The sequence below is a fragment of the Pleurodeles waltl genome, chromosome 11, assembly GCF_031143425.1.
Source record: "Pleurodeles waltl isolate 20211129_DDA chromosome 11, aPleWal1.hap1.20221129, whole genome shotgun sequence".
Lineage (NCBI taxonomy): Eukaryota > Metazoa > Chordata > Amphibia > Caudata > Salamandridae > Pleurodeles > Pleurodeles waltl.
In genome coordinates this window covers 269,834,121-269,860,522 of record NC_090450.1, presented here as the reverse complement: position 1 = coordinate 269,860,522, position 26,402 = coordinate 269,834,121, and the positions used below count along the sequence as shown (strand labels likewise).

At 42.3% G+C, this 26,402-nt stretch overlaps 1 protein-coding gene across 7 annotated transcripts in view; it reads right to left on the bottom strand.

Annotated features, from left to right (window-relative positions):
- PPP2R3A (protein phosphatase 2 regulatory subunit B''alpha) overlaps positions 1-26,402 on the bottom strand; it is a 1,031,009-nt gene that overhangs the window by 404,685 nt on the left and 599,922 nt on the right. For 5 of the 7 annotated variants that reach the window (XM_069213531.1, XM_069213529.1, XM_069213533.1 and 2 more), the window contains one exon: positions 12,741-15,588. In XM_069213531.1, the coding sequence (XP_069069632.1) occupies positions 12,741-14,825 (2,085 nt within the window). In that variant the 5' untranslated portion in view covers positions 14,826-15,588. Of the gene's footprint in view, positions 1-12,740; positions 15,589-19,538; positions 19,605-26,402 lie in introns of all 7 variants that reach the window. The other 2 variants (XM_069213530.1, XM_069213534.1) reach the window with 1 other exon arrangement.

The following is a 26,402-nucleotide window of genomic DNA, read 5'->3' as shown; positions in this document are numbered from 1 at the left end:
CACACACCCAGTCAAATGAAAGAGCAAATAAAAAAAACAACCTAAGAATGAAGGGAAGAGAAAAAAGTAGTGAAAGAATGAACACCAGATTAAAAAAAGAGAGGAACGAAACAAGGAAAGAAATAACTAAGGGCCAGATGTAGGTAGGTCAAAAATTGCGACTTGCAATTTGCGAGTCTGTGCGACTCGCAAATTGCAAGTCACATTTTGCTATGCAGAAAGGTGTCTCAGACACCTTCTGCAACTCGCAATGGGGTCGCAAAGACCCACCTCATTAATATTTACGAGGTAGGTCGCAGTTTGCAACCCCAATGCGAGTATGGGCACTCACGAGGAGGGTGGCCTGCTGGAGACAACAGACCACCATGTCCGTGACTGCTTTTTAATAAAGCATTTTTTTTTTTATATCTGCAGCCCGTTTTCCTTAAAGGAAAACGAGCTGCACTTAGAAAAAAAAAACGAAACCTTTTGTTTCGGTATTTTTCAGAGCAGGCAGCGGTCCATAGGACCACTACCTGCTCTGAAAAATTGTTTTTGTGATCATTCACAAAGGGGAAGGGGTCCCATGGGGACCCCTTCCCGTTTGCGAATGGGTTACCATCCACTTCAAGTGGATGGTAACTGCGAGTTCATTTGCGACCACTTTCGCAGTCGCAAATGAACTTGCATAGCGTTGCGAGTCGCAAATAGGAAGGGAACACCCCTTCCTATTTGCGAGTCGGAAATGCATTTTGCGAGTCGGACCCGACTCGCAAAATGCATTTCTGCATCGCAGAGAGGCTTTTGCGCCTCGCAAACGTCGTTTTTCGCCATTTGCAAGGCGCAAATCCTTTCCTACATCTGGCCCTAAGTTTTTGCGAGTTTGAAAGAGGAGGTAGCAAGAGTAAGAGGGAAATAAAAAAATACAAAAGGAAGATGAGTAGACATAAACAGTTGAAAGAAAGGGAGAAACTGTTAATGTGTGTATTTTAAGAGCTGGAAAGAGAAATATAGGGGAGAAAAAAACATTGAGAGTAAACAGAGTAAAGGAAAGAACAGAGTGAGATGGGTGAAACAGACCCTCCCAAATAAAGATGGCAGCTAAGAATAGATTCAATTGGCTCCCCCACATCCTCAAACAGAAGTCAGAGTGTGGAACAGCAGGGGGCCCTGCAGAACAGCTGGAGGTGCATAAGAGTAGTATGTGAACCCCAATACAGCTATATTCGGGTGTTTCAGATCAGGATTGGGAGTATAGAGAGAGCTGTCGCCCAGTATGGGAGTGGCATTGCCTCTGAACCACAGAAGCGAGGAGTCCTGAAGGGCGTGTGTGTGAGCCTTAGTACTGAGAAGAAATGTGCACTGAATGTTAAAATTGATGGATTCTGACAGAGTTGTGGTGGTTCCCATCAACAGTGGAGTTGGATGTCAGACTTGAGGTGTACTTGCTGAGCGGTGTATTGCTCTTTTGGGTCGAGTACTGGCTTGGCAGTGGGACTGAATATTAGAATTGAGTTGCTTTAACAGAACTGCATGTGAGCGGGGTCCCAGTATAGGAAAGGAAGTGGTCTTGCTCAGGTAGAAGTGAGGTGCACTGATAAAGCTACGCCCGAGGTCCTAGTACTGGAACAGCAGAGTGTACTGACTGTAAAAAACTGAGGTGCTCTGGTAGACAATGTGTGTGGGGTTCTTGGCACGGCTGAGGGCTTGGAGTGTGTGAACCGAGGTGCACTGATGGACCTGCGCCCGAGGTCCCAGTACTGGAGCAGCAGAGTGTACTGACTGAATTGACTGCCTGAGGTGCTCTGGCAGACAGCATGTGTAGGGTTCCTGGCACAACTGAGGGCTTGGAGTGCGTGAACTGAGGTGCACCAATGGAGCTGTGAGTGGGATCCCAGTATGGACCAGAGGTCAGCACTCTCTCCAAGGTTTGGAGAGCCATGGTAGAGCTGGGTGCCTAGGCTAGACAAGTGATCCTCTGCACTTGCTCTCAGCACACAGGCTTGGTAAAGAAAATCCAAGCCAAGGAAGGGCGGGAGCCAGGCAGCTGAGAGGGGGTGGAGAGAGCCCACAAAGACCAAATGTGACCAAAATAGCAACCTGATTTATAGCCTTGTTTACAGCTAAGCTCAGAGGAAAATGTTTGGTAAATGAAAAGGGAGGCTTCCCTAGTCAGGAGCATGAAACAAAGTAGAAAAAAAGACCCCTGCAGACCAGATAAACAGGAAAAAGGGTAATTATACAGTAGTTGGTCACTGCTCCCACAAAGAAGAAGGAGGGACAAAGAGGCATTACTGACCACTAGCAAGCAAGGATTTTTAAATGACACTGAAACTAACAAATGAAATAGCTGGAAGCCCACAGAAGAAGTATACTTAAAAGTATTCAAGAGGTCATATGCTCACGCTCGACCTGAAAAGGAAGGAGTGTGCGTGAATATGTGAAAGGGGTGGGCTGAGAAAGAGAAATCAAAACACATTTAACACTTTAGTACGTGTTTTTTATGTACACCCACACAGTCACCGATATTAAAAACAAAGATAAAGGGACGATATAGTTAGCTGACAATGTAATGTGAATATGCAACGTTTTAAACAAAAAAACACTGAAATTCAACAACTACAGTTAACAGAAGAAACTAGCTCACGCCCACACCACATGCACACAGTGTTGTCATCAAGGATGTAATTTCAGATGTCACTAGTGATGTTATCAATGATGCCATTCCACGCTTCAAGTGTGATGTAAAATGTGAGGCCATAAGCAGTGCACAGCAAGGGCACAAGCTATAGTTTAGGGAAGAAATGAAAGATATAACTCTCTGAAACAAAAATGAAAAAGAATTAGGGACAGAGAGAGTGAACCACAAAGAAAGAGATAGAGAGAAACAAAGAAAGCAAGAGAGAGAAGATGTATATTTTATGAACTATACTATTACTGTATCGACCAAGACAAGTGTACATTTGGTGTCAAGGAGAGAGGATCAGTGCAAAAGGTCTTAGGGTGAGAAAGGAAATGGGGGAGGGAGATAGAGACTGATTTGTTGGGAGAGAGAGAGAGAGGGTGATGGACAGAATGAGCAAGAAAGGGGTGAAAGAGCAAGCAGGAGAGGGAACGCTCAGGCCAGTGCAGTTAATGTATATACCGTTATTAAGTACTTTCACTACACAGAAGAAGGCATTTAGACCTTTTATGTAATAGGTTACAGTTGTAGGAGGATTCACAGGAAACAAGAAAAGCAACATTGCACAGGCTAAAGGGTAATTTCTTGCAAATAAAACATTGCCTTGGAAATGGAGGAGACAGAAAGCAGATAATTTACATATATTCCTACCAAATTGTTGATTATGTAAAAGAGAGCTGGACAGCTTAAAGATTTGATCCCAGGCTGCAGAGATTTTTTGTGTCAAGGTCGTCAAATCCAGCTTAGCACATGCTGATTGAGACCAAAGTCATTTTTACGTCTCACCTTCAACTCTGCAAGTGCTGGCAAATGTGCTCTGGCTTGTTTGAGATATTGTATCCTGCTAGGGGCTTGAAGACCACCCACTGCTTACCATTCGTGGGCACCATTGTCACTCTCATTAGATGCCTGTTTCACTTCCTATTCTTTCGTCTGGGGCATGGTCCAAGAACTGATTTGTTCATCTTGATTAGAGTGTCTCCACTGCTGCTGGCACTGTGAATGAGGTACTATATTTCTTTTTTTTCCTTTTTCCTGTTGTGTTGCTTTTTTTAAAAATTCTTTCTATCCATCATATTGTTTATTTTGTAGACACAAACTCGTTCAATGATAGAAAGTGCTTTTTTCGTTTTCCTAACAATATCTTTCAGACGTAGGGACTGATTTCAAGTTTGGCCGATGGGTTACTTCGTCACAAACACGGTGGCTATCCCGTCCCAGTATTACTATTCCCATAGGATATAATGCCATCGTAATACGGAGAACGGGCTATCCATCACATTTTTGACGGCGAAACCCCATCCGCCAAACTCTAAATCAGGCCCTTACTTTCTTTACTTATGCTGATATATATTTTCTTTTATAACTCGAGCTGTTAGTTGCAAATTTACAAACATTTTAAAACACACTTGTCTGTGTTTTTTAGCATTTAATCTTTGTTGATGTGTTGACGGTCCTTTTTATAGCATTTTCTTAGTGCAGCAGTTATTTCATCCATTTTTATTTTGGACGTAAAGCCTCTTTCCATGCCAGATAAAGCTTTCTTCATTTTGTCAACCACGCTTATCACCTAATCTCTTCAATTTCTTTTTTTACTAGAACTCACACTTATGTTAAAAAAAAATAATCAATCCTCGAGGTGACGTCAAATATTTCATGCTCGCAAATGGCCAGACACTGTAGCCATGGACTTTTTAAATACTTAATAGCACTTTCTTTTCAAATTGCTATTTCTGCTTCTTATTATTAAACTAGTCTGTCTGAATGTATGCGTTTGTGAGCTTTGCTTCCTGTTCTTGCTAACGCACTTTATGTTGGTACTATGCTTTTCAGGGAGACATTGTAGCCACGGAGTTAAGTAATGCTTTGAAGTACTTTCCTAGTTTTCAAAATGGAATACTTTTTTTTAGGCTTTACGTAGATGCGCATGCGCTGTCTCTACGAGACCTTTGTGTACATACAGAGGGTTTACAGCCTGCCCATAGCTTGCAATTTGTTAGCATCAGTGTTGCTCGAATTTCCTTTACTCCAATTTGTCACGGCATGCATGCGTCATGTCCTATTTTGTGTATGGCCGTCCCTGGAGCATGGGCCAAGTACTTGTGTCCATTAACTGTTCCCGTTTTTTAAGCTAATTTTTTGTGTTGAAGCAATCCATATGAGTGTTTGTGTTTTCAGTCCGTGTCCCATAACCCCGTCCGTGTAGCTTCTATTCCTTTCTACTCACCCCTCTTCCATTCTGCTCCTTTTCCTTCCCACTCCCATACCCCGCATTGTATGCCACAGAACTCTACTCTGCAACACTGCACTCTACTCTACACCGCTCTACTCTACACAACTGGACATTCTAATCTGCACCACTCTACAACTCTGCATTCTACACTACTATACTCTATGCCGCTGCACTCTGCACCACTCTAATCCACTCCACTCTATGCCACTCTACTTTGCACCACTCTACACATCTGTGCCCTAACACCACCACTCTACTATGCGTTATACCGCTCTAGTCTATGCCCCTGCAGTCTGCTCAGCACCACTGTACTCTAATTCCGCTGTACTCTACTGTGAAGCACTGTAATCTGAGCCACTGCACTCTATGCCACTGCTCTCTACACCAATCTACTCTTCTCTGCAAGAGTCTATTCTACACCACTGCATTCTATTCTGCACCACTTAACTCTACGCCACTGCACTCTACTAGGCATCACTCTATTCTAACTCTATTGCACTCTACACTATTGCACTCTACTCTTCTCTGTACCACTCTACTCTATATCTGTGCACTCTACACCACTGCACGCTACTCAGCACCACTATATTCTGTCACTATACTCTATGCCACTGCACTCCACTCTGCACCACTGAACTCTACGTCTCTCTACTCTGCACTATTCTATTTGATGCCGCTGCACTTTACTTTGCACCATGCCACTGCACTCTATGCCACGGCACTGTACTGCATGCTATGCCACTGCACTCTATGCCACTCTACTCTGTACCAATGCGCTCTATGCTACTGCATCCTATGCCACTCTACTCTGCACCACTCTACTCTAGGCCGCTGCACTCTACACCAGTCCACTCCACTCCACTCACTGCACACCACTCCACTTTATGCCACTCCGCTGTATGGCACTCTGCGTCACTTCAGCCACAGTGGTGCTCTAGGCCACTCTACCCTACTCCTCTTTACATACCGTTGTACTCTACACCACCTCACTCTATGCCACTCCACTCTAAAACATTCTAATTTACTCCATTCAACTCTATACACTCTGCTCCTTTGCTTTATGTCACTCCACTACACACCACTGCCCTCTATCCTATGCCATTCCACCCCACCCCACTCTACTCCACATCACTCCACTCTAGGCCACTCCACACCACTTTATGCCATGCCACTCCACTCCATGCTGTTGTGCAACATAGCTAAAAGGCACTAGCAAAGACAATAGCTCTCTTGCAGGTGTAACCTAGTTGCTTTGTCTATGTTTGTTATTAAAGCATATCTGCCGGTCTGTGTGTTTCCCATCGGTTCCTTTTCTATGCGATATTGCACTTTATGATGTTTTTCTATTCTACAGGATGACACTGTAAGCCAAGGATGTATTAATGCTTAAAAGCACTTTTGTTGTTTTCACGGTACATGTTCTGCTTTTTATTAAAGCAATCTGTAAAAGTGCATGTGTTTGTCAGTTGTCTTGTTCACGCTAACATGCTTTACGCTGGTTCTATATTCAAGCGCATGCTCTCTGGCTTGAAAGAGACATTGTATTCTACAAGGAGCTTGGAGCCAGCTCACAGCTTACCCTTCGTGGGCTTCCGTGTCACTCATTTGCTGCTTCTCAATTGGGCAGTGGATGCCAGCTTCAGTTCTTCTTTTTTCGTATGGACCACAGAACAAGTACTGATTGCTTCATCTTGTTTAGGGTCCTTCCACGGCTGCTGACGCTGTGATCAAGGTACTGTTTTCTTTTTTTCTTTTTTTCCAGTCATATTGCTTACTTTTTGTATTTCTTCTTCCCGTCGTGTTGCCTCTTACCTCCTACCCTCCCGTTGTTTATGTTGAATGCTCACAGTCGTTATAGCGCTTTTTTAAATAACTTTTAAAGCGCTAATTTCAGAACTTTTCATCATACTGCATAGCAGTCCCTCTACTCTATAACATGGCTGAAAGCCATTGGCAAAGCCAATAGCTCTCACGTAGTCACGTTGCCAATGCCTTCTCTCTGATGTCGTTTAGTGACCCAAAGTAAAAGGTTCATGGCCTCAGTCATGGTTAATGTCATGGTGCGCAAAACCGTGCAGTGTCTTTAGGCATTACGCAACTATGCACTACATAGAGGTGCAATGCTCACCCAGGATCAGTGTCAGGAGTGCTGGCAGGGAGTGAAGGAGCATTCTCACCCCAAGATTATCTAGAGGTCAAATACGTCTACAAAATACCTACAGTGAAGACTAGAAAAATAAGTTAATAGGAGGAGGGGCCTGTTCAGTAGAAACCTTTTGTGATGGGAGAGACCCTACAGCCCATGGCAACCTCAGGAAAGCTCCAGCTCTCAACCAGGTGATAATCATTTACAAAGACTTGGGGTTACAAAAGTAGTGCTGGAGTAGTGTTGTTAATTTCAGCAACAGGCTGGGAATTCATGGCACTGGCTGAGAGTCTTTTGAAGAAGGCAATGGAAAACGATGTATCCTTCAAACTGAAGCACAAAGGTTGTGCAACACGTTTTGATCACTTACTTTAGCTTTAATAAACTGTTAAAAAAAACACAACCTGGTTGGTATCTTTCAGTAAGAAGTTTGAACTTGGCTCAATGGGGGTCTAAACCATACAATACTGATGGATGGAGCAAAACCATCGCATCATGTGCACGATGGACTGCGAATGACAAAACACACGCACACTCTCACACACAAAAATAAACTGCTGATACTGACCTACATTTTCACAGAGACCTAAAGATCGTCCCTAACAATTTTATATAGAACATTTCCTGTCGTTTGACACTGGCAGTGAAACGTTGCCTTGGGTGGTGCCTGGGTGAACTATTCATTGGAAGTACTTCGTAGGCGTAGTTTGCAGCCTCATGGCATCTTTCGGGAAAACTCGGTCCAAGCATGTTGCAGGCCAAATTCTCTTTTAACAGCCCCAAGGAATCTATGATAGAGCTCAGCGCTACCCTGACATAACCCTGCCATTGTGCTTGGCAACCCTCTCCGTATTGAAAAGGACATAGCTTTTCGGATTGCAGATGAGGACAAGTGAAAAATTCCTAACAGAAATAAATACCTGAGGTATCCTAGGCAATTAAAAAAAAAACTCTCTGACGCACTACGGTTTTGCTTCGTGTTTAAATGGAAACTCTCTCAGTGTACTGAGCTCGGTTGACTGGACACTAATAGCAAAAGCGCAACTCTAATACTTCCCTCCAGTCCTCATATGGATGCAGGACAATGTTCTCATTTCTCCTCTGCCCCACAAGTCTTGGATTCACAGATGCAAAAAGCATCAACAGTTAGTTAAGACCTCTGGTTTCAAATCACTTCAGCGGATCCACAAGTGGGACATTATAGGAATCTCCGCAGTGTGGGACATGTGATGCAGAGAGGTAATGAAAACCTGGAAACAACTGAGCGAGCAGTAGACACCCTGTATAAGTCTTACGTTTTTAAATACATAAAACTGTGAAATCCAATGAATAAGTATAGGGTGCTGTTAGGAAGAATGCCTACAGGATTTCTTCCCACTGGAAAAAAGGCACTAAAAAAAAATTTCAGGTGGAAAAATATTTCGCAGGTGTGTAGGACCCTAGTCAATAAATAACTGGGTGGAATGATTGTGACAGGGAGAAGTGGAGAAAGACTTGGGCAAAATGAACGACGAAGAGTAGGATAAGCAAGAGGCAATCCGTGGGACACATCCATTTGGTCAGATTTCCAACTTGTACAAGTCAAGCTACTGCACCAAACATACCACACCAGAACACAACTTAAATTTGATCTTTTGCAGACAGACCTCTGCCTGAAAGGATGGTTCTGGTTAAGACTAGCACCTAGACCAGACTTAAAGCATTATACAGAGTTTGAATGATGCAGGACACCTGCCAAAAATTAGGTGGCTGCACCATCTGCCCTAATTAAGAATTTATACACTCTATAACTACACACAATCTAAATAGGGCAGACAGAACATCCCCCAATTTTTTGTGAATTTCTCACATCTGCAAAACCCTAAGTAATTCACTCAGTTATAACGATCACCTCTTTCATGTAGAGGATATTTGTATTGTTGGCCACATTGACTGCAAGAAGGAGGGTGTCCTTTTTGGATCAAACACCTAATAAATTATCTTTGACTACGGAAACCAAAAGGCACATGAAGAGATTGGTCAAGATGACATACATCACCACGTAAAGATTGAAGGACATCTTTTCATGTGCAAAGAATCAAATTACAGAGCAAATATCTTGGCCGACACCACTCTGAGGTCTTTCTGTACAATGATGCAAGACAAGCGGGAAACCATTTTCACCAAACCCTTAAAAAAGTCAACATATTTTATTGAAAACAATGTAAAACACACATATAACAGTTACAAGTTTTCTTCTGAAAACCTTCATTCATTAGTTGGTAAGAACAGTCCAGAACTTTTGAAAAATAAGCAGTTACGAATCCAGATTGCTGACTCACACCAAGTCCAGAACCTCAACCACCTATATTTATGTATGTTTGTTTGATTTATTTGTCTCGTATCAATGATAACATCAAGCCCCTCATAACAGAGGTCTTTCTAAGAAGCCAAATGTGCAATTGCATACTATTCAGGTGACGATGCAACAGACCCCTTCCAGGCCTCAGAAAGGACCTTCAGACCGACTTACATACCCTTTCCCAGAAATCGGTATACCAGAGTCTGTTGGGGTAATCTAGAGTCAAAGATCATTGCCCAACTGAAACTTCCTGAATATGTTAAAGACTATTTGAAGGCAAAAAGTGGGGAAGGCATACTGGGGAACATAGCTCCATAGGACCAACTGTCCCATCTCCTAGAGCTGCCCATCTCAGAAATTCCAGAGACCAGAAAACTGGACAGTTTGTATTTTGGTGAGTTACAAAAACACCAACTCGTGAATTACTCCAATATCTTGTAGAGTTTTGCAACCATATCTGGACATTTCCATTTGTGTCCAGATGTATGAAGCCTTCGCAGAGCATCTACATGAACACAGTTTTCTGCACCAAAATAATGGATGTCAATTAAGATTGCTGATTTACAGAGATTCATTATTTGTTTTGTACAATTTTACTAAGTCCATTCTGCTGCACTTGTGATACTGTCTTTCGGTACCAGACCCTACTTGCCATGAACTGCGGAAAGAAAATTATCAGAGACATTCTAATTACTTTAATTTCCAATTTAAACTGCATACATGGCTGCCAATATTCAGAGTCCTTTACATTATTTTAGGAAGGCATGCATCACCACTGTTGTGCGTGCCCCTTCAATAGGTTTTTGCCATGCATCCACAACACTAAATCCGGGGAAATCTTCTGCTTCACTAACAGTGCTGCAACAACTGAGTCAACTATGACTCTCTTCATACTAAAACTTGCTAGAAATACTGGAAGAATAAAGGGCACCAACTGAACCCCTTACTGGCTAAGCCGGAATAAATAAATTAATAGTCTATTTTAGGTGCTGGACACTTTCTAGCAGTGGACACGTGCTTAAACTGGAGCCTTGTGGCCAATGTGAGTTTCCAATTAGCAAGGACAGCCAGGATGTGGAATTTTGCAACTTGTGCATCCACGAACACCACCAATCTGTGTCAGAGAGACTATAATGAGCTCTCTCTTTTTTAATTTGTGCATTGGCTGCTCTCAGGTCTAAAATGGTCTTCATTATTTCCGGTGTCACTTTATTGGATCATGATCCTGGAATAAAACTGCACATTCTATTCTGCTCATCACATCTCTTCTACAGCCCACTGTAGAACATTTGAGAAAGCTCCTTTAGAAGCTGGTCTCTGAGTGCTTCTGCTCTTCGGCTTTTGCGGTGGAGTGCAATTCTTGAACTGAAAACTGTAATGTTTTTTACTGTTTTATTACCATTTGTTCCAATTTTAGTCCTTCACACTATCAAAATAACTTCATCATATTTTCCTCTAATGTCAAATTCAGTGAGGGGATTATCAAGTCCGACTTCAATGAGCCACATATTCCACTGAAGCTGAGGTATGAGGTTCGGTTTTTAGTGGAGTAGGTCATTTGTCACTGGAAGGTGACTTCCAAATGAATGACCCCTCAAACGTGTAGGTCTCTCTCATGATTGTACTCATCGATTTCAGCTGTGGAGATCAGAGGTTAGAAGGAGAGAAAAAATAAGCTGTCTTTCTGGGTCCTACAAGTTTCTTTAATGTATGATCCACACTAGCATCCAATATTTGCTATTCATCAAGAAGCGTGTCCAAAATTTAAAAAAGGTACACCCACAGAAAAACCTTACAACCAAAGTCACGAACAATGTATCCTTGGCAAAGAGGTAGCCATTCCTCTAGCAACAGACTCCACATGAAATTATATAATAAGTCTGGATGACTCCTTATCTGTACCCAGCACATTAGACTAATGATCCACCGCTTTCACTACCTACTTGCACATTTAATACTGGTATTGCCACACGTTACTGATGATTTTTCTCTTTTTCAGAGCCAGAAATTGACACAAATATTTTTTAACAGTTCTGTCCATTCTCTCAGACTATTTCCTCTATGCTTGTCTTATGGGCTAATGATTTTTCCCCTCCCGTTGTGGATGTTAATATGTTATGAACCAATAACACTGGGAATATATTAGGTTTTGCCATGGAACACTCATCTTTGGACTATATTTCCTCAGCAATAACCTTGAAAAAGCAGGCGTGTAGCTATCTGCAACCCTTATGTCATACACTGGGTTCTAAAAAGCCTAAACAAAAGAGAAAACAATGAATCTCATCCCGGTAACCCATAAGTAAAATATCAGTATCTTTGTCATGTACGTCTATCTCCTGGGATATTGGTGATTTCAGCTCTATAAAATATTTCTGTTGTTTTTTTACTTTGTCTGAGAAAAGTCAAAGTTATTCCCAAGGTTCAAGTGGCTCCACTTTTGATATCTTTGTTGTTACTGCCTGGATGTTACCTGACCTCCTAGAGATAGTTTAGTATAACACCTGATACATAACCCTACAACTCAACTGAACAGCCATGGCCACTATTTGACATGAGGTAACATGGTGTCTGGAAACAAGCCGTAGAGTTTGTTTCGAGTGTACATTTAAGCTTGTGATTTTCTCTGCACATGGCAACGATGGAGTTGTTCTTGTAGTGTTGTCTAGATTAAGGACTACTTTCCAGATATTTGTAAAATGCGAAATAACCACTGCATAAAGTGTTAGCAAGAGTTTAAGTATAGATTCAAACCTGTCACACTTTCCTGCGGTTGCTCAGTAAGGATTAACACTGTGGACACAGTTCTCCGGGGAATTATTAGCAGTCTAGTGGGCCTTCGAGGCTAGTCAGTCAAGTTAGACAAGTGTGTGAGTTTTATGACCCGACTTAAAAGTATTGTTGGGACGCAATTTTGGTGGAGAGGGAGAAGTTATACATTTTTTGTTTTCTGTTGTTTCCACTGTAATTCGTGGTTTTACTGGTTTGGAAGCAGATGGAGAAGTTCAAGTTCTCCTAACATAACTGGCGAAAACAAAGACCATATGAAATCCATGAATACAGCAACTGTCATAAAACAACTTGTACAGCGACTCAGAAGATTACAGGTAAAACACAACTGTTGGTAAAAGTGAGGTGTCATGTTTTGGAGTAATGCCGCAAACTGACAAATAATATTAAACTAAAGCACTGGTAAGAATTCCCACATGTCAATGTGCAACCAAAACTATTTTTGATGAATTACCAGTCAAGTCGAAAGCCTGCAGTGTATTTATTATGTGCGAGCATATTTTTTCCAAGTTCCAAAAAGCATTTGCCACATGTGGATTGCTAGGAAACTATTAGAAGGCTGTCTTACCTTGATCACTTCTGGCGTCTGTTGAATAAGGAGGGTAGGACCGGTATCCTTTGCCTCAGGCCCTCTGTAGCTGTTCTGGGGAAGGGAGGCAGGATAAGAGGAAGCAGGAGACAAGTTTTCTTGCAGGATTTGCATTACTTCCCTCTCTTTGGACAGGGTTCCTGTTCCAGACCGACATTCCACTAACTCCTGGGCAAAATCCTCAATGCTTTCTAAGATTCGCAACAAGAGAGTTCTGTCTTCCTCATCCATTTTGTGCCCATTTGTTTCTTTAGCTTTTGATGAAGTTGTCAAAGAACCTTTATCAAAGGGCATTAATGCTTTAGTTGTAGGCTCAAGTGGTGGGCTTGACAATTGCCCAGAAGCCAAACTCGTACCTTTTGATATTGAAAGGCTGCTGCCTGCAGGTGGGGCATCCCTTAGAGTATGTTCTATTTTCTTTGAGAAGTGTTCCAAGTCCAAAAGCAACTTGTCTATCTCCTCATGGTCTTTGCTGGAGGCAGGATTATTTGTTGTTCCTTGGCGGGGTTTGGTGGAAAGGAGATCCTCTACTGTACCCCTCCCTAAAGAATTGGCAGCTGCATTAGAAAGTGTGTTTGTCCGTAAGTCTTTGCCCCTATCTTCTGATAAGATGCTTTTTAAAGAGTCTTGCTTCCCAGATGTCCAGCGGCCAACACTTTTTTCCTCTGATCTCTTTTCTTTACCCAGTACTTTCTCTCGGTCTGACTCTTCCTCTATAAAAAGACACTCTGAAGAGACTTTAGACATTATGTCGTTACTCCTGGATGGAGAGTGCAGGGAGGAGACATTCTCTAAAGAGTGAGTAGGAAGTACCTGAGGTAGAGTACTGTTAGCTGACCTGCTGTGTTTTTGCTGGAACTGAAGGTTATTGCTATGCTTCAGTTTCGGAGGCAGGCTAGGTGGAGCTACTTCAGTAGGTTTTGCAAGAGATGGCTGGCCACCCATATCAGGTGTCAACAAAGACAGTGTTTCAGTGGGTGGTGGATGCAGGTGTCCTAACTGTGGTGGTGACTGGACAACATCCTCATACTTTGGGGGCTGGTCACTTCCGAACATTGAAGAGAAGGGTGATGGCTGCAAGCCATGCAGGCTATTAACAAGCTCTGCAAGATCACTTGGCTCAGAGCATCCAGACTGCCCGTACTCAAGTTCAAAGGGGAGTTTTTTCAGGTAGGAGGATAGCCTTGCCATTACATTCATATATATCCTCTCTGGGTTGAGAAACTGGTCGTTGCTGCTCACACCACTGCCGCCTCCCCCAGACTTTTTCTTGATACATTGCTTTATGATATCAGTACATTTTTTCAGATCCTCTGAGCACTTCAGTAAGATATCCAAGCACATTTTGATATCCTCCCCGGAACCAGAACTGTCCAGTTTGTGTTTCTCCAGGATCTGAGTGATCAGGTTTTCTTCTGAGAAGTTCTGGAGATACAAGGAGGCCATACTGTTTAGATTCTGCTCCAGTGAAGTGCTGCGAGAAAGGTGTCCTTTCTCCTCGCCAACCACACCATGAAGGACATTAAATGGAGGGCAGTTTTCATCATGGCTGAAGTGGCTGTAAAGGAGGTCAAAGTCTGCGGATTTCCTGCTGAAGGATTCGGGGCGTACTTTTCTCCCCTTCCTAAAAGTAACATGATGGCTTGAGGAGCTCTTGGTCTTCTCAAAAGAGAATTCTTTGGTTTTTCCACTGGCAAGATTGATGGCTTCCCCAGTGATGTCTTTCAGGTTGGCGATGCCCTGGACAGAAGATACTTTTTTGATTCTTGGCGTGCTTGGGTGAAGGACCTGATGGCTGTCCTCAATGCCAGATGCACTAAGGCTATTTTCGATGACTGGGTTGCTCTGGTTGGACTCTGCACTCCGAACACCAGGTGCAAGGGTATCCACAGCCTGCACGAGCTGGGCACAAATGCTATGATGCACCACCATGCACTGCACCCCATGCATGAAAGCTTTACAATTCCCGGTGCAGTAGTGCACAGCATGCTGGCGGCGCCGATCAATCAGAACACTGTTGTAACAGTTTACGCTGCTAATCACAAGCTTGTATGCTGCGGCCATGGCCTAAAAAATAGAAAAGAAGATAAACCATTTAAAAACCTCCACCTTAACGGTGGCCTTGTGTTATCTTCGGCATCCTCAGAAATAAACAGTCATGCTGGTGCCCCTACTTGCCTAAATGTAGGGGTCAGTCAAGCTCAGGAAGAAATCTACTTAGTGAGGAGGGCTTGCAGTTCAAAGTACTCGACTTGGGTTGAGGCAGCTGCAAAGCAGGTCCCCTGCGGGGCTCCGTACAGGGAAGGAGGACTGACCGGACTGTACAAGCTACGATCGCACTGGGCGTGGGATGAGCTTCAGGGGTCAGGTTACAGCTGTCACTGCACAGCGGGGCTTTCAGCTTGGGGTCAAAATCTCCTATGTCACGGACTGAAAGCTAAGGCTGCTGCAATGCACGGCTCCTCTCTGCCGGACACTGAGCACACTGTATTTTATGCACCATCACCCTTCTGTTCCCAAAATCCAGGCCAGCACCCTGTTCACAAGGGGGCTTGTAAAGTCACAAAATGACATCTCAGACATCGCGCAAAACAAAAATGATGAAAAGGAATCCTATCCAGGTTACACTTTTCCTGTTCGTTAGTAAAGTAGAGGTCTCGGTTTCACTGTTCATCCCGGCCTTTTCGTCTTCTCTGAAAGTCCAGACCAGGGTGACAGACAGGAACTTCCATGTGGGCTTCAATCTACAACGCAGATGTGCGGAACAGATGCAAAGGTCGTCGAAGACCAGATTGAGATGTCTGCCGAGCTTTCCACGTTAAGAATCCTACACACGGAAACAGAGAGAGGTAAGAGAGGGAAACATTACACACTGGAACAGAGTGAGTCAGCTTGCATTACACATATCTCCCACGCCCAAGTGTTCAGCAAAACACCTATGCATGCGGCCTCGTTCAAGGGCTGACTGAAATGCCTTTGCATTTTGGCCCCTTTGCCTCCCCTTAGAAGCCATTCATAAGGCATGTTAAACGCTATTGAAACCCCACACGACTAGAAAAGGGCTCTATAGCATTTGTTCTGCTCCTTGTACGCACCATTTCTCAAAAGGGGGTGTGAATTCAGAAGGCGCCACCTCTCTTGTTTGCTTCCCTAACCTGCGCTCAATGATGCCCCATCTTGGTTCAGGGGCTGACACCTGACTCAAATTCTTGAACTTCGCTTCAACCCTCACTTTTTGCCAGTACCTTTCACTAGTCTCTCTACCTGTGCAGTATGTTCATTGGTGAGAGAAAATTTACTTAAAAGCAAGAATAGACCCCCAGCATACATATCGTTTATAGAAACACATAATAATGATGGGAAGAATGTGTTTTAATACAGCGCTCAAGTAATGTAAATAACCAGTGCTACTCAATTTACTGACTTCACAAGGGTGGAGGGATTCGACCTTGCGACCAAGAGATTGCTGCACGTCTCATTCTACAAGGGATCAATATATCTGGTATGATTCTGTCCAACACAACAGCATGAAGTGTTGGGTGCAGGGAATAAACCTTCATTCCTGCATCCAAAACTGACAGAGGACGAAATAAAGCTATAAACTGACTACATTCAGTTTGGAGCAACAACTTAAGAGTCAATTCGAGGAACAAAAAAAACAATAATACTTTCTGTTAGACTTCATGTCAGCTTTGGAGTTTCTAACCGTTGTGGATGTAGGGTGTAATAGTAATCACTGCATCGAACACAGAAGAATTAAAGTCCAGTTTTGATCAGGACTTCCCTACATGAAAAGTGGGAGAGTGACATAGGTCTCCCACTGCACGATTAGCAAGCATTTGCCATGCAATGGGCCTCGCGTTTGCTCGAGTAAGAGCTAGTAGCCTCGTAAATTCCTAACTGGACTTTTCTTGCCACATAAATTGAAAATAAAAAGTAAAAAAGTTGATATAAACAAGCCGATATAAAGCGCTAACGCCACTATGAGCATGAGCACAAAGGAAAGACACAATAGGAAAAAGAGGTTCGCTCGCAGTCTAATGTATCAGCAAAAGTGCAATTATCCATGTAACAGGGTGGAAGGCCAAGGCGGTAACAATACTGCCGTAAGGAGATACAAACGTAAAGCATTTACCAATGATAACAAAGGATTTTTGAAAGGCAAGCCCATAAACAAGTGATAGTGATGGGCATGCAAGTGGGCTTTGTTAAAAGCTCACAGATAGATTACAACAGGCCAGAGCGGATTCTACCATATCCTCATAGAGGATCCCAAAATGTGCGCATTAAGTAAATCCAGTTCAAGATTCTTAATAGAGTGTATCTCATCCCACGTCGTTTCTTTAAGATTTATCAGGGGGCCTCCTCGCTTTGTTCTTGGTGTTGATCTCTGAACATGGACCTACCTTATATTTTATCGACAACCAGGTCACTGACCAGCTACTGGGCAAGGGTTATGGAACTGCTCCTCTGGGTCACTGGCCGTTGACTGAAGAGTTGATACTGGAACCTTTACCCTGCCCTGACTCGGACAGGGCCTTCAGTACACTTTTGGATCTGACCCTATTACTAGCTAAACTAAATAGTACAATGCATTGGATTGACCTTACTTCACAGACAGCACAGGCCTTTGGTGAAGGGTCACTTTCTTGGCTGGCGTCTGAGAGTGTACGTTTACAAAGGGAAGGTAGAGAGGGCTTATGCAAACCAAACATCCCATCTCTCAGAAATAGGTCTCCCTAGTTGAAGCATTTTCGCAAACCATCAAAGACGACAGGCATCCCCTATAAACATACTGCGGTCAGTCACTGGTTCTTTTCATCATTTATGGTTACTGTAGTGTACTCATCTGTACTATGTTCTTTATAGGTACTGCAGTGTCATAACAGAGGGAAATGGAATACACAATCTCTGTAAATGGATTCCTAAGCCATTTGACTGTCTAAATACATTTAACAGAAGGGCCTGTAGCTCTTAGTGCTTAATCGAAGTATTGTTCTTATAGATTTTAACTCCTGATCCAGTGTTTCTCTAGTCAAATTAGAAAAAGGTGTGGTTTCTATTTTACCAAAATTTCAAACTTAACACAATTCTCTTCTTCGATTAGTTCTTCTCCCGCAAATTCCTTCAGGTAATACCGGGAGGGATTTAAACAGGGATAGAAAAACCCATGGCCATTAGAAATTTGAACTCTACTTCTAATTTGAAATCGGGTGTATCCCGGGACATGCAGGGACCCTTGGCCTTACTCGGGGTGTTATAGTTCACTTACCTTCAATGTTCCTGGGCCATCCTACCGGGAACTCTAACAACTGAGTCCCCAGTACAACTCATTAGCACTCGATTCATAGGCTAGAGAGACAAGCAGTCCACGGCTCACTAAGGCATGTGGCGAGGCCTGAGAGACTCAGAACTCAACAGTTCTCTGGACAATGCTTAATACATGTTTCAATAGTATTTTTATTGGTTTTAGAACACGGAAATAAGACCTCTCATCAATGTTGCTTGGGTATGGAATAATCAGCATTGTACATTTTTCACTGTATATATAGGTTTGAACGTCCTCTATATCAGTTGCATCCACTACATCCCCCCCTTTACCCAGCCCAAGTTGAATCCGATGCTAAGAACATGCTATACATGAAGTTTAATAATTGACTGCCCAGTCGGCGCTTTTACATAAACCAGAAAAAGTACTTTGTTGTACCAAGAACCCATTACGCACAACTTGGCCAATCGGGGGTGGGGAGAGTTCAGTATTTACCAGGAAGACTAGCTGCAGGAGGGAATATCTAACTACTATAGGAAACCAAGAAAGGTGTTACTACCCTGTGCTTCTAGTCAGTAACTTCCTTCAAAATTGGTCACTCGCACGAGTATCATGGGTTTTAATCTCGCCCCTTGCTTTAATATGGCCTTATGCTGTGCTCTGTTTAAAGAGTTCGTCCCTCATGCCATGGTTTTTCTCTAGCGGGAGCATTTTGCCTAGAGCGAGGTGCTCCGCCCCATCTCTTCTAAGAGGTCTAGACTGGCTGGATAGCAGTGACGTCCGTACAAAAGTGTGGTTGCCTCTTCAGTCCAACATAAAAGGCAAAGCAAAACCACAAACAGCAGGGCCTGCCCAAGATCTTTCAGGTAAAATGAGTGGGGACTTTGGTCAGTCACTACAGAGGTGCTAGAACCTGTGTTCTCGGATTCACAGGGGCATATAAGTTAAGGAAAATGCCACAGGGCAAATTTACAAGTGTCAGGGCAAGGTTTTAATCACAGAGCAGGAACACCATGGGTCCTCGTTTCGAATTTTAGTATTTCAACCAGAGCGATAACTTCAGGTGAAATACTCCGACTCGCAGTTCCAAGTGCCATAAGTGCCTGGAATGATCAGGTCCTCAAACTCTGCATCCTCCCCAGAGACACCAAAGCATTACAGAAGTTCCAGGGGCATGGGCTGTGGGCAGCAAACATTGTCCGGTCGCTGCCGACTCCCAGAGCCGTCCGGTGGGGGGCAGACAATGCTCTCCAGCCCAAGCATCTCCCTGCACCCTTTCCAATTACCACCATCAGAACTTGTCCACTTTAAGGGGAAGAAGACAGACCAAAAGAGAGGACACCACCAGGTGCAGTAATATACGTTTCTCTAGGTTAGAATGATTTCCTTTCCCATCAAATAAACATGTTACTTTTTTCTTATATGATCCTACTACAATCGGGCGAACCACTACATGGACCCTTTAATATTTCTATTGCATCAAGCATGTTGCATTCCATTTAGCTTACTTATTCTTCATATGGTGCTTCCGTTACGGGATGTTTCCATCTTACAGGGGACCCACGCAGCCTGACCTTGGAACAGGTAGAGAAACAGGACATGTTTCACTTTATACAAGACAGAGTTTAGAGCACCGACTAAAGAGAAATCAGTTCTGCCAGTGATAGTTGTACTTTTTTTGCTTATTCACATTGTGTTGTCCTATTATCACTGAATCAATTTCAGAAAGCAAAACAAGTCCATTCACATATACGCAAACACCATTCGCTCTGCACCTCTTAATTTTTTACCCTTGCTCGACTACAATTATTTACTGCATTGATTTGTATAGTGCTGGCTTGGTGCATGCTGCCACCTTGTAGTGCTAACATAAGGATCACTATGTTCTACCATCAATTAAATGAGCAAAAAAGTTAAATTTATGTTTGTATACACATTTCTCAATTCTTTCGAAAGGTGATCAACTAACTGAAAATGTTTACTGGTATTTTATCACTTAACAGAGACCTTAATTGGGTTTTCATACATCGATATGATTACAAACCAGGATATCAACTATGAATTTTACCATAGTGCCATTATAGACATGTGGTGAATAAAAATATCACAGATAATGTTTTTTTAATGTGCAAACTTATGTTTGATAAAGATACATTGTTCACTCATTGTTTTATTAATATTGTTTTTTTGACTGCCCTATTCAATTTTTCCATTCACAGAAATTGCGCCTATACATTTTTATCTCTGTGGATTAAATTTTTGTAATGTACCATAAACAGAATTTATAATCTGAATTGTTCATTCAGTTTTGCTCAATTGAAGATAAACTACAATGCTCAAACTAGTTATAGTGGTGGGTAACAAAGGACTTTGAATGCTTTTAATTTTGTAATGTGAAAATACAACAATAAATATATTGATGCCATTTTTTAAAATCACAGATTACTTCTTCAGATTTTCATTTAGGCGTAGGCCCTCCAAATGTATTTTACATATTCTGAGCACTTACAATAATTTTCCACACTTATTAAATTCCTCCTTTATGTCCCTGGTGCAGGTCTTCCGACTCATAGCATAGGAGCTATGCATTTACTTATGAGTTTAGTATCATCCGCAGTATTCTTTAACAACATACAACTAAATCTGGCCAAAATCTTCTTTCGATCTTCGGTGTACAATCACTGAGGCTGGACAAAAGAGGTTCATAGCTAAAAGAGAAAAGATTTAAAACTATGTGAACAATTACAGTATGATTAAGGACTCTCCCAGCTATCACTCCTTCCCTTCAGAGTGGATGGACCTGCTTTTGTGTTGGGTGGTAACAATAAATCCTCTCATTTTTGAAGGACGTGCTTAGTTCATCAGGAAAAACATTGGTGGAATTTACTCCATCTACTCCACATTTACCACTTCCTCCAGCTATCAGAGGACTCCTCATTAACCTACTTCCAGGTGCTTAGTAGTGATTGTTTATATCCATTACTGTGAATAATGATTTGATTTTTTTAATTATAAAGCACACAAATGCCCTAGGGCGTCTTGGCGCTAGCAATTTACTACGCCCAAAAGCAACAAAAAAAGTATTTGAAATGCCGAGGCTATAAAGATTCTGTGAACAGCCATGTTTTCAACTGCTTACAAAAGCAGAATAAATTTTCTTGGCATTTAAGTGGCAGAGGCAGTCTATTCCAAAGGTGACTCAAAACTGTGACCTCCTTGGCTTTCTTAATCCTAGGAATCTGGACTGTTCTTGCTGTGGCAGAACAGAGTGGTCTTGATGGCACATACCACATACATTTTGTTTTTGAGGTACTCAGGACCTTATCCATAGAGTGCTTTATGCGCCAGACATAGTGCTTTAAACACAATTCTCTTTCTGACAGGGAGCCAGTGAAGAGCCACTAAAGCTTCCTTAACTGAATGATGCTTTGGAAGTTTCTTAAGCAGACAACAAGTGGAGTTTTGCAGTAATTGAAGCTTATTTAGTGGTCTCTGATTAATGCCCACATATATGTTATTACAATAGTCTAACTTAGATAACAATAGGGATATGAACACCAATATTTGCAGCTCAGATGGAATAAAAGGAAAAATTGCCCTTAATATTTGTAGAACAAAGAAGCAGGACGATGGCAGTTCATTTATATGAGCCACAAAAGATAATTTTGCATCAAAAATAATACCAAAGCTCCTAACTTTCGGAGCAGGGACAGGGGAATAAACCAGGGACTGGGGCCACCAAGATTGATTCCAGAAAGTGCAAGCTGTCCCAATTAAAAGAAGTTCTGTTTTATGTGAATTTAATTTTAAACAAATACTTTTCATCCAATTTACAAAAGCCTGCATACAGTTGTTGAACCAGTCTTCCACTTCTTTGGTACTGCCAGAGATCAAAACTATGATCTGAGTATCGCAGCATTCGCTATACTGGTAAAACCAAATGAATAACTAGGTGTGGGTAAAGGAGCCACATTTGAATTGAATAGCATAGAGCTGAGGGAAGATCTTGAGTAACCACACAAGGCAAAGTAAAGGCTCTACAATGAAAGTTTCCCCAAGGGTCGCTATCAGCTCATGATCTTCTAGAAACGAGAAGCAGGTCATAAGCAGAAGCAGTGATCCTAATTTCAGCAAGCAGCTCATGTAAGACTACAAGTCTCAGAGTATCGAAAATACAAATACAAATTGTGACTCACTCAGAATTTTATTTTTATCCAGAAAGTCTGATAAAGTTTTATTTATGTGTTTTTCAATAAACTTAGCAGGGAAAGGAAGAGGAGATACTGGACGATAATTATGCTCCATCGCTGGATCAAGGGTAGACTTTTTTATAATGGTAAACCTGAGGCTTTTTTCCACTCCAAAGTAAAACATCCTTTTTCCGGCATATTGTTAAATAAGTTTGTAATAGGAGGTGCTATCCTGTAAACCACCTTGTGCATTATTTGAGGTGGTAACGAGTCCGACGAAGCATCAGAGTTGGTGTGCAGAATTAGTTTGACCACCTGGTTTTCTGTCTGAGGGGGGAGCTGTACAGTTCAAACGACCTCAACATAAGACCAACTTCCTACATCAGAACGTGAGAAGATCAAGTAAGGCAGAATTTGTCATAGATTGATTAGACTTAGGCTCTAATTATGAGTTTGGTGGGCGGAAAAGGCTGCCCACCAAACTCCTGCCATCAGGTTCCCACCAAAGTGGTCCCCTTCCTGCGGCCCCTATTTAGAGTTTCCCGCTGGGTCAGCGGGCGGAAACAGAGTATCCACCCGCTGGCCCAGGGGGAGACAGCCCACAACATTGATGCCAGCTCTCAATTGAGCCAGCGTCAATGTTGCGGTGCGTAGGGGGCACCAGCACTGCCCATGCAAAGTGCATGGGCAGTGCAAGGGCTACCATGGGGCCCCCTGCACCCCGTCTCTGCCAGCATTTACATGGCGGCGCAACTGCCATGTAAACGCCGGCGGAGAGAGGGGTTGTAATCCCCGTGCAGCAATGCTTGCAGATCTTCCCTGGGGGATTGAGACTGCCGGCACCGCCAGGCCATCGGCTGGCAGAAACGTGGCGGTGCTGGCGGTCCGACCATGGGGCATTCGCCACGATCGTAATGTGGAGGCCAGACTGCCACATTGGTGGTGGTCCAACCGCCATCAGGGTTGTAATCAGGGACTTAGTCTTTGAAATACGTCACAAGTTTATCACAAAAGAACTGACTGGGGGGGGAGGGGGCGGTTTGGGGGGGGTGGAACCAGACAAAGAACTAGGCTTGGCCAAAAACTGACGGTTTTTAAAAAATGAGCAGCCTGATTCATTCTCTCCGCATAATACCTAGATTCTTCCTCAACAATACGTTTTTAATACTCCTAGATTAGGCCTTTATATTTGACCTTATCCTCTATACTATACTGAGATCTCCATATTTTCTCATGCCTATTTCTGTTTCAGTATTCTTAGATGGTGAGAAAACCAAGGAGCTGAGCGATAGTTTCTAAATGTTTTCACTTTTTTCTATAGAAGTAATTCTATGACTGCATCACATAACTATTTACTACACAGTGCTGTTTCTCCATTATTATTATAAGGACATAACGGACTAGAAACTTCTTGACGTTCGTTAAACTCAGCATAATTCAATTTATTCCATTTGTGGCACTTTCTCACCGTCCCCGCTGAGGTTTCAAAAGCTTAAAAAAACGGCAGTTCCAGACTAAATTGTATTGCAGCATGGTCTGACAAAGTGATAGGTAACACTGTTTTTACAATGAGTTTGAGAAGGCTTGAGAAGATGCCATCCAATATATGGGCGGCCTTATGAGTGACACTCTCCACCCTTTGGTTCATACTAAAGCAACTAAAAATTTCCAATAACAGAGTCGACGCTCTGTCATCAACATCCTCTAAATCCCCCAATATTGTAAAACTGGGATAATGAATTCTTGACTCCATATAATTACTTAATTACTCTAAGAACTTCGCTTGGGGAGCCAGAGGGTCTTTAAATGAATGCACCATAAAACATATCCTGGGTGGTCAGTTTACATCTAAAGGAAAGAACCTCGCAGCCTGTTAGATACAAGGATTCGGATGACACCTCCAGCAAATTACAATAAATTATTGCAATGCCACCCCCACGTTTACCTGACTGATCTAACCAGCATATCCAAAGGAGAGCACAGCCACAAAGTCAGGATTGGAAGCTTCATCAGCCCATGTCTCTGTCAAAAATACTAAGTGAGGGTTATAAGATTCTGAAAACTCTAAAAGCTCATACTTGAAGAGCGAGTGTTAAGAAGAAAACAGTTAAAAGGTTGGTTTGAGCAGACATGCTGGTTCCAATACTGGATCCTACTACATGCTAAATGTATTTTCAGAAATCACACGGGTCCTGCAGTATGGTACATATACTGTCCACTTAGAAAAGGCACTGTACCCTGTAACTAAGGACTGTTGAACTTACAAGTGTATGCAGGTTACTGATCCTGTCAATATATGCCCCCTCTGAAGGTGGAAAACCCATTTTAATAAGTAGATAAATCGAATGGGTATGAATAGTACTGGTAATTATATAGCACAAAACTACTTATGGAGCAACAGAACACAAATATTTTTACACACATTACATTTCACTTTTGGACACAGTGAGATGAAATGATTTGCCCAGAATCACACGATGCTGAGTCAAGTGCTAAAGCAGGAATTCAAACCTGGGTCCACAGGTTCCAAGGCGGCAGCTCCTAGCAGCAAGGCCATATCTCCTCCCCTTTTTCTTTGGTAGTGACAGTAATGGCTGCACCAACTCAGTAAAAGATAAATTCATATTTTTTCATTTCGCTGGCTCTCCTTCCGAAATCCCCTTCCAACCATCGAAAGCCTTTGACTAGACACCAATGCATGTTTTCGTAGTCACCACAGTCGGTAAAGAATAGCAAAGCTTCAACTTTCTGCATAGGTCCCATACATATTTTTTTCCACCGAAATCACTCCCAAAACTATTTTCAATAAGCAATATATGGGCATTTACAGAAACCTTAACAAAAGGGAATAGCTGTGGGACGGTTGTCACACCCTTTATCAAACCAGGTATTAATATCCTAACAGTAATACCCAGTCGAAGGCCTTGTACATTACAAAGATGGAGAAGGTTCTGAGAATAACATTGTAGATTTCAGTACAAATAGATGCCATAGCACTCAAATGGAAGACCAAAATGAGTCAAAAGTCCATAAAGTAAGGAGTTGTAGAAAATGAATCCAATCAAATGAGATTATTGCAACATAGAAGATTTTGTGCTCCCAAAGGCATATGTTATCACAACAACAGCTGACACGTGATTTGTCACCACCCGTGACTTTTTCAAGGCTGTATATGAACATATAACAATAAAAACCTTAAACGGGGATAATGGTGACATAAAATCTAGGTTTTGAAGGTGAAAAAACTGGTAAATTCCTCCACTCGTGTTCAACAAAAGAGAAGTTCCAAAAGTGAGAACAGAGAACAATTCCTGCACCCGAGCTCAAAGAAAGGAAAGTGCGTGAGAATCTCAAATACATTCATGGGCACTGGTAGTTGTATCAGATTTTAATTCCAAACAGAAGCTGGAACAGAATAGGATAAAAACTATATTTTAGGCTTTTCATAAATCTTTCTGCTACCTAAGGGTGAAATTCAGATTATCTCCAAATGTTTCTGTACAGCACTTTACAGATAACACAGTGGTCCAGGGCCAATGCAAAAAAGGTGGTAGAGTGAAGTCAGATCCAAGAGGAGCGCTAAGTATGGGAGGTAAAATCTGAATGGGTGCTTCTTTAAGTCCTTTCTAAAAGCAAGAATGTTCAGATTTAGGCTGATGTAGTCCTGCAAATGCTAGACGTTTTACAGCATCCAGCTATTTATGTACTATGTATGGACAGAACAGAAGAAGAAATTCTGTCTCCAAAGTGTATAGTTGTAGAATGAGCAAACACATTCAGATGGCTACATTATGGAAGAAGGCCTTCAGAGCTAACAAGATGGGTAGATCAGATGCTCTGAACTAAATCAAAGTGTCAGCATCATATTGATGAATGAAGAATGAAACAAATTTATTTTTTTATAAGACAAAGTACAATGATTCAATATAAACTACTTGTAGGTGGAACTAGACATTTATGAGACAAATTTAAATTCCCCACTGAAACTGAATTTTAGGATAAGGACGTAACCCACTACCACATCCCCTGGTTGCTCATGTAGTTTCCTTTAGAACATCCCACCATATTACCCTATCACGTAATGGATTCAGAACTGAAATAAAGACATAGGATTAAATTGGGAGATTATTACAAGGCTTTCACAGATTGCTCTAGTCTCCTAAAAGATGGAGAAAACTTGCC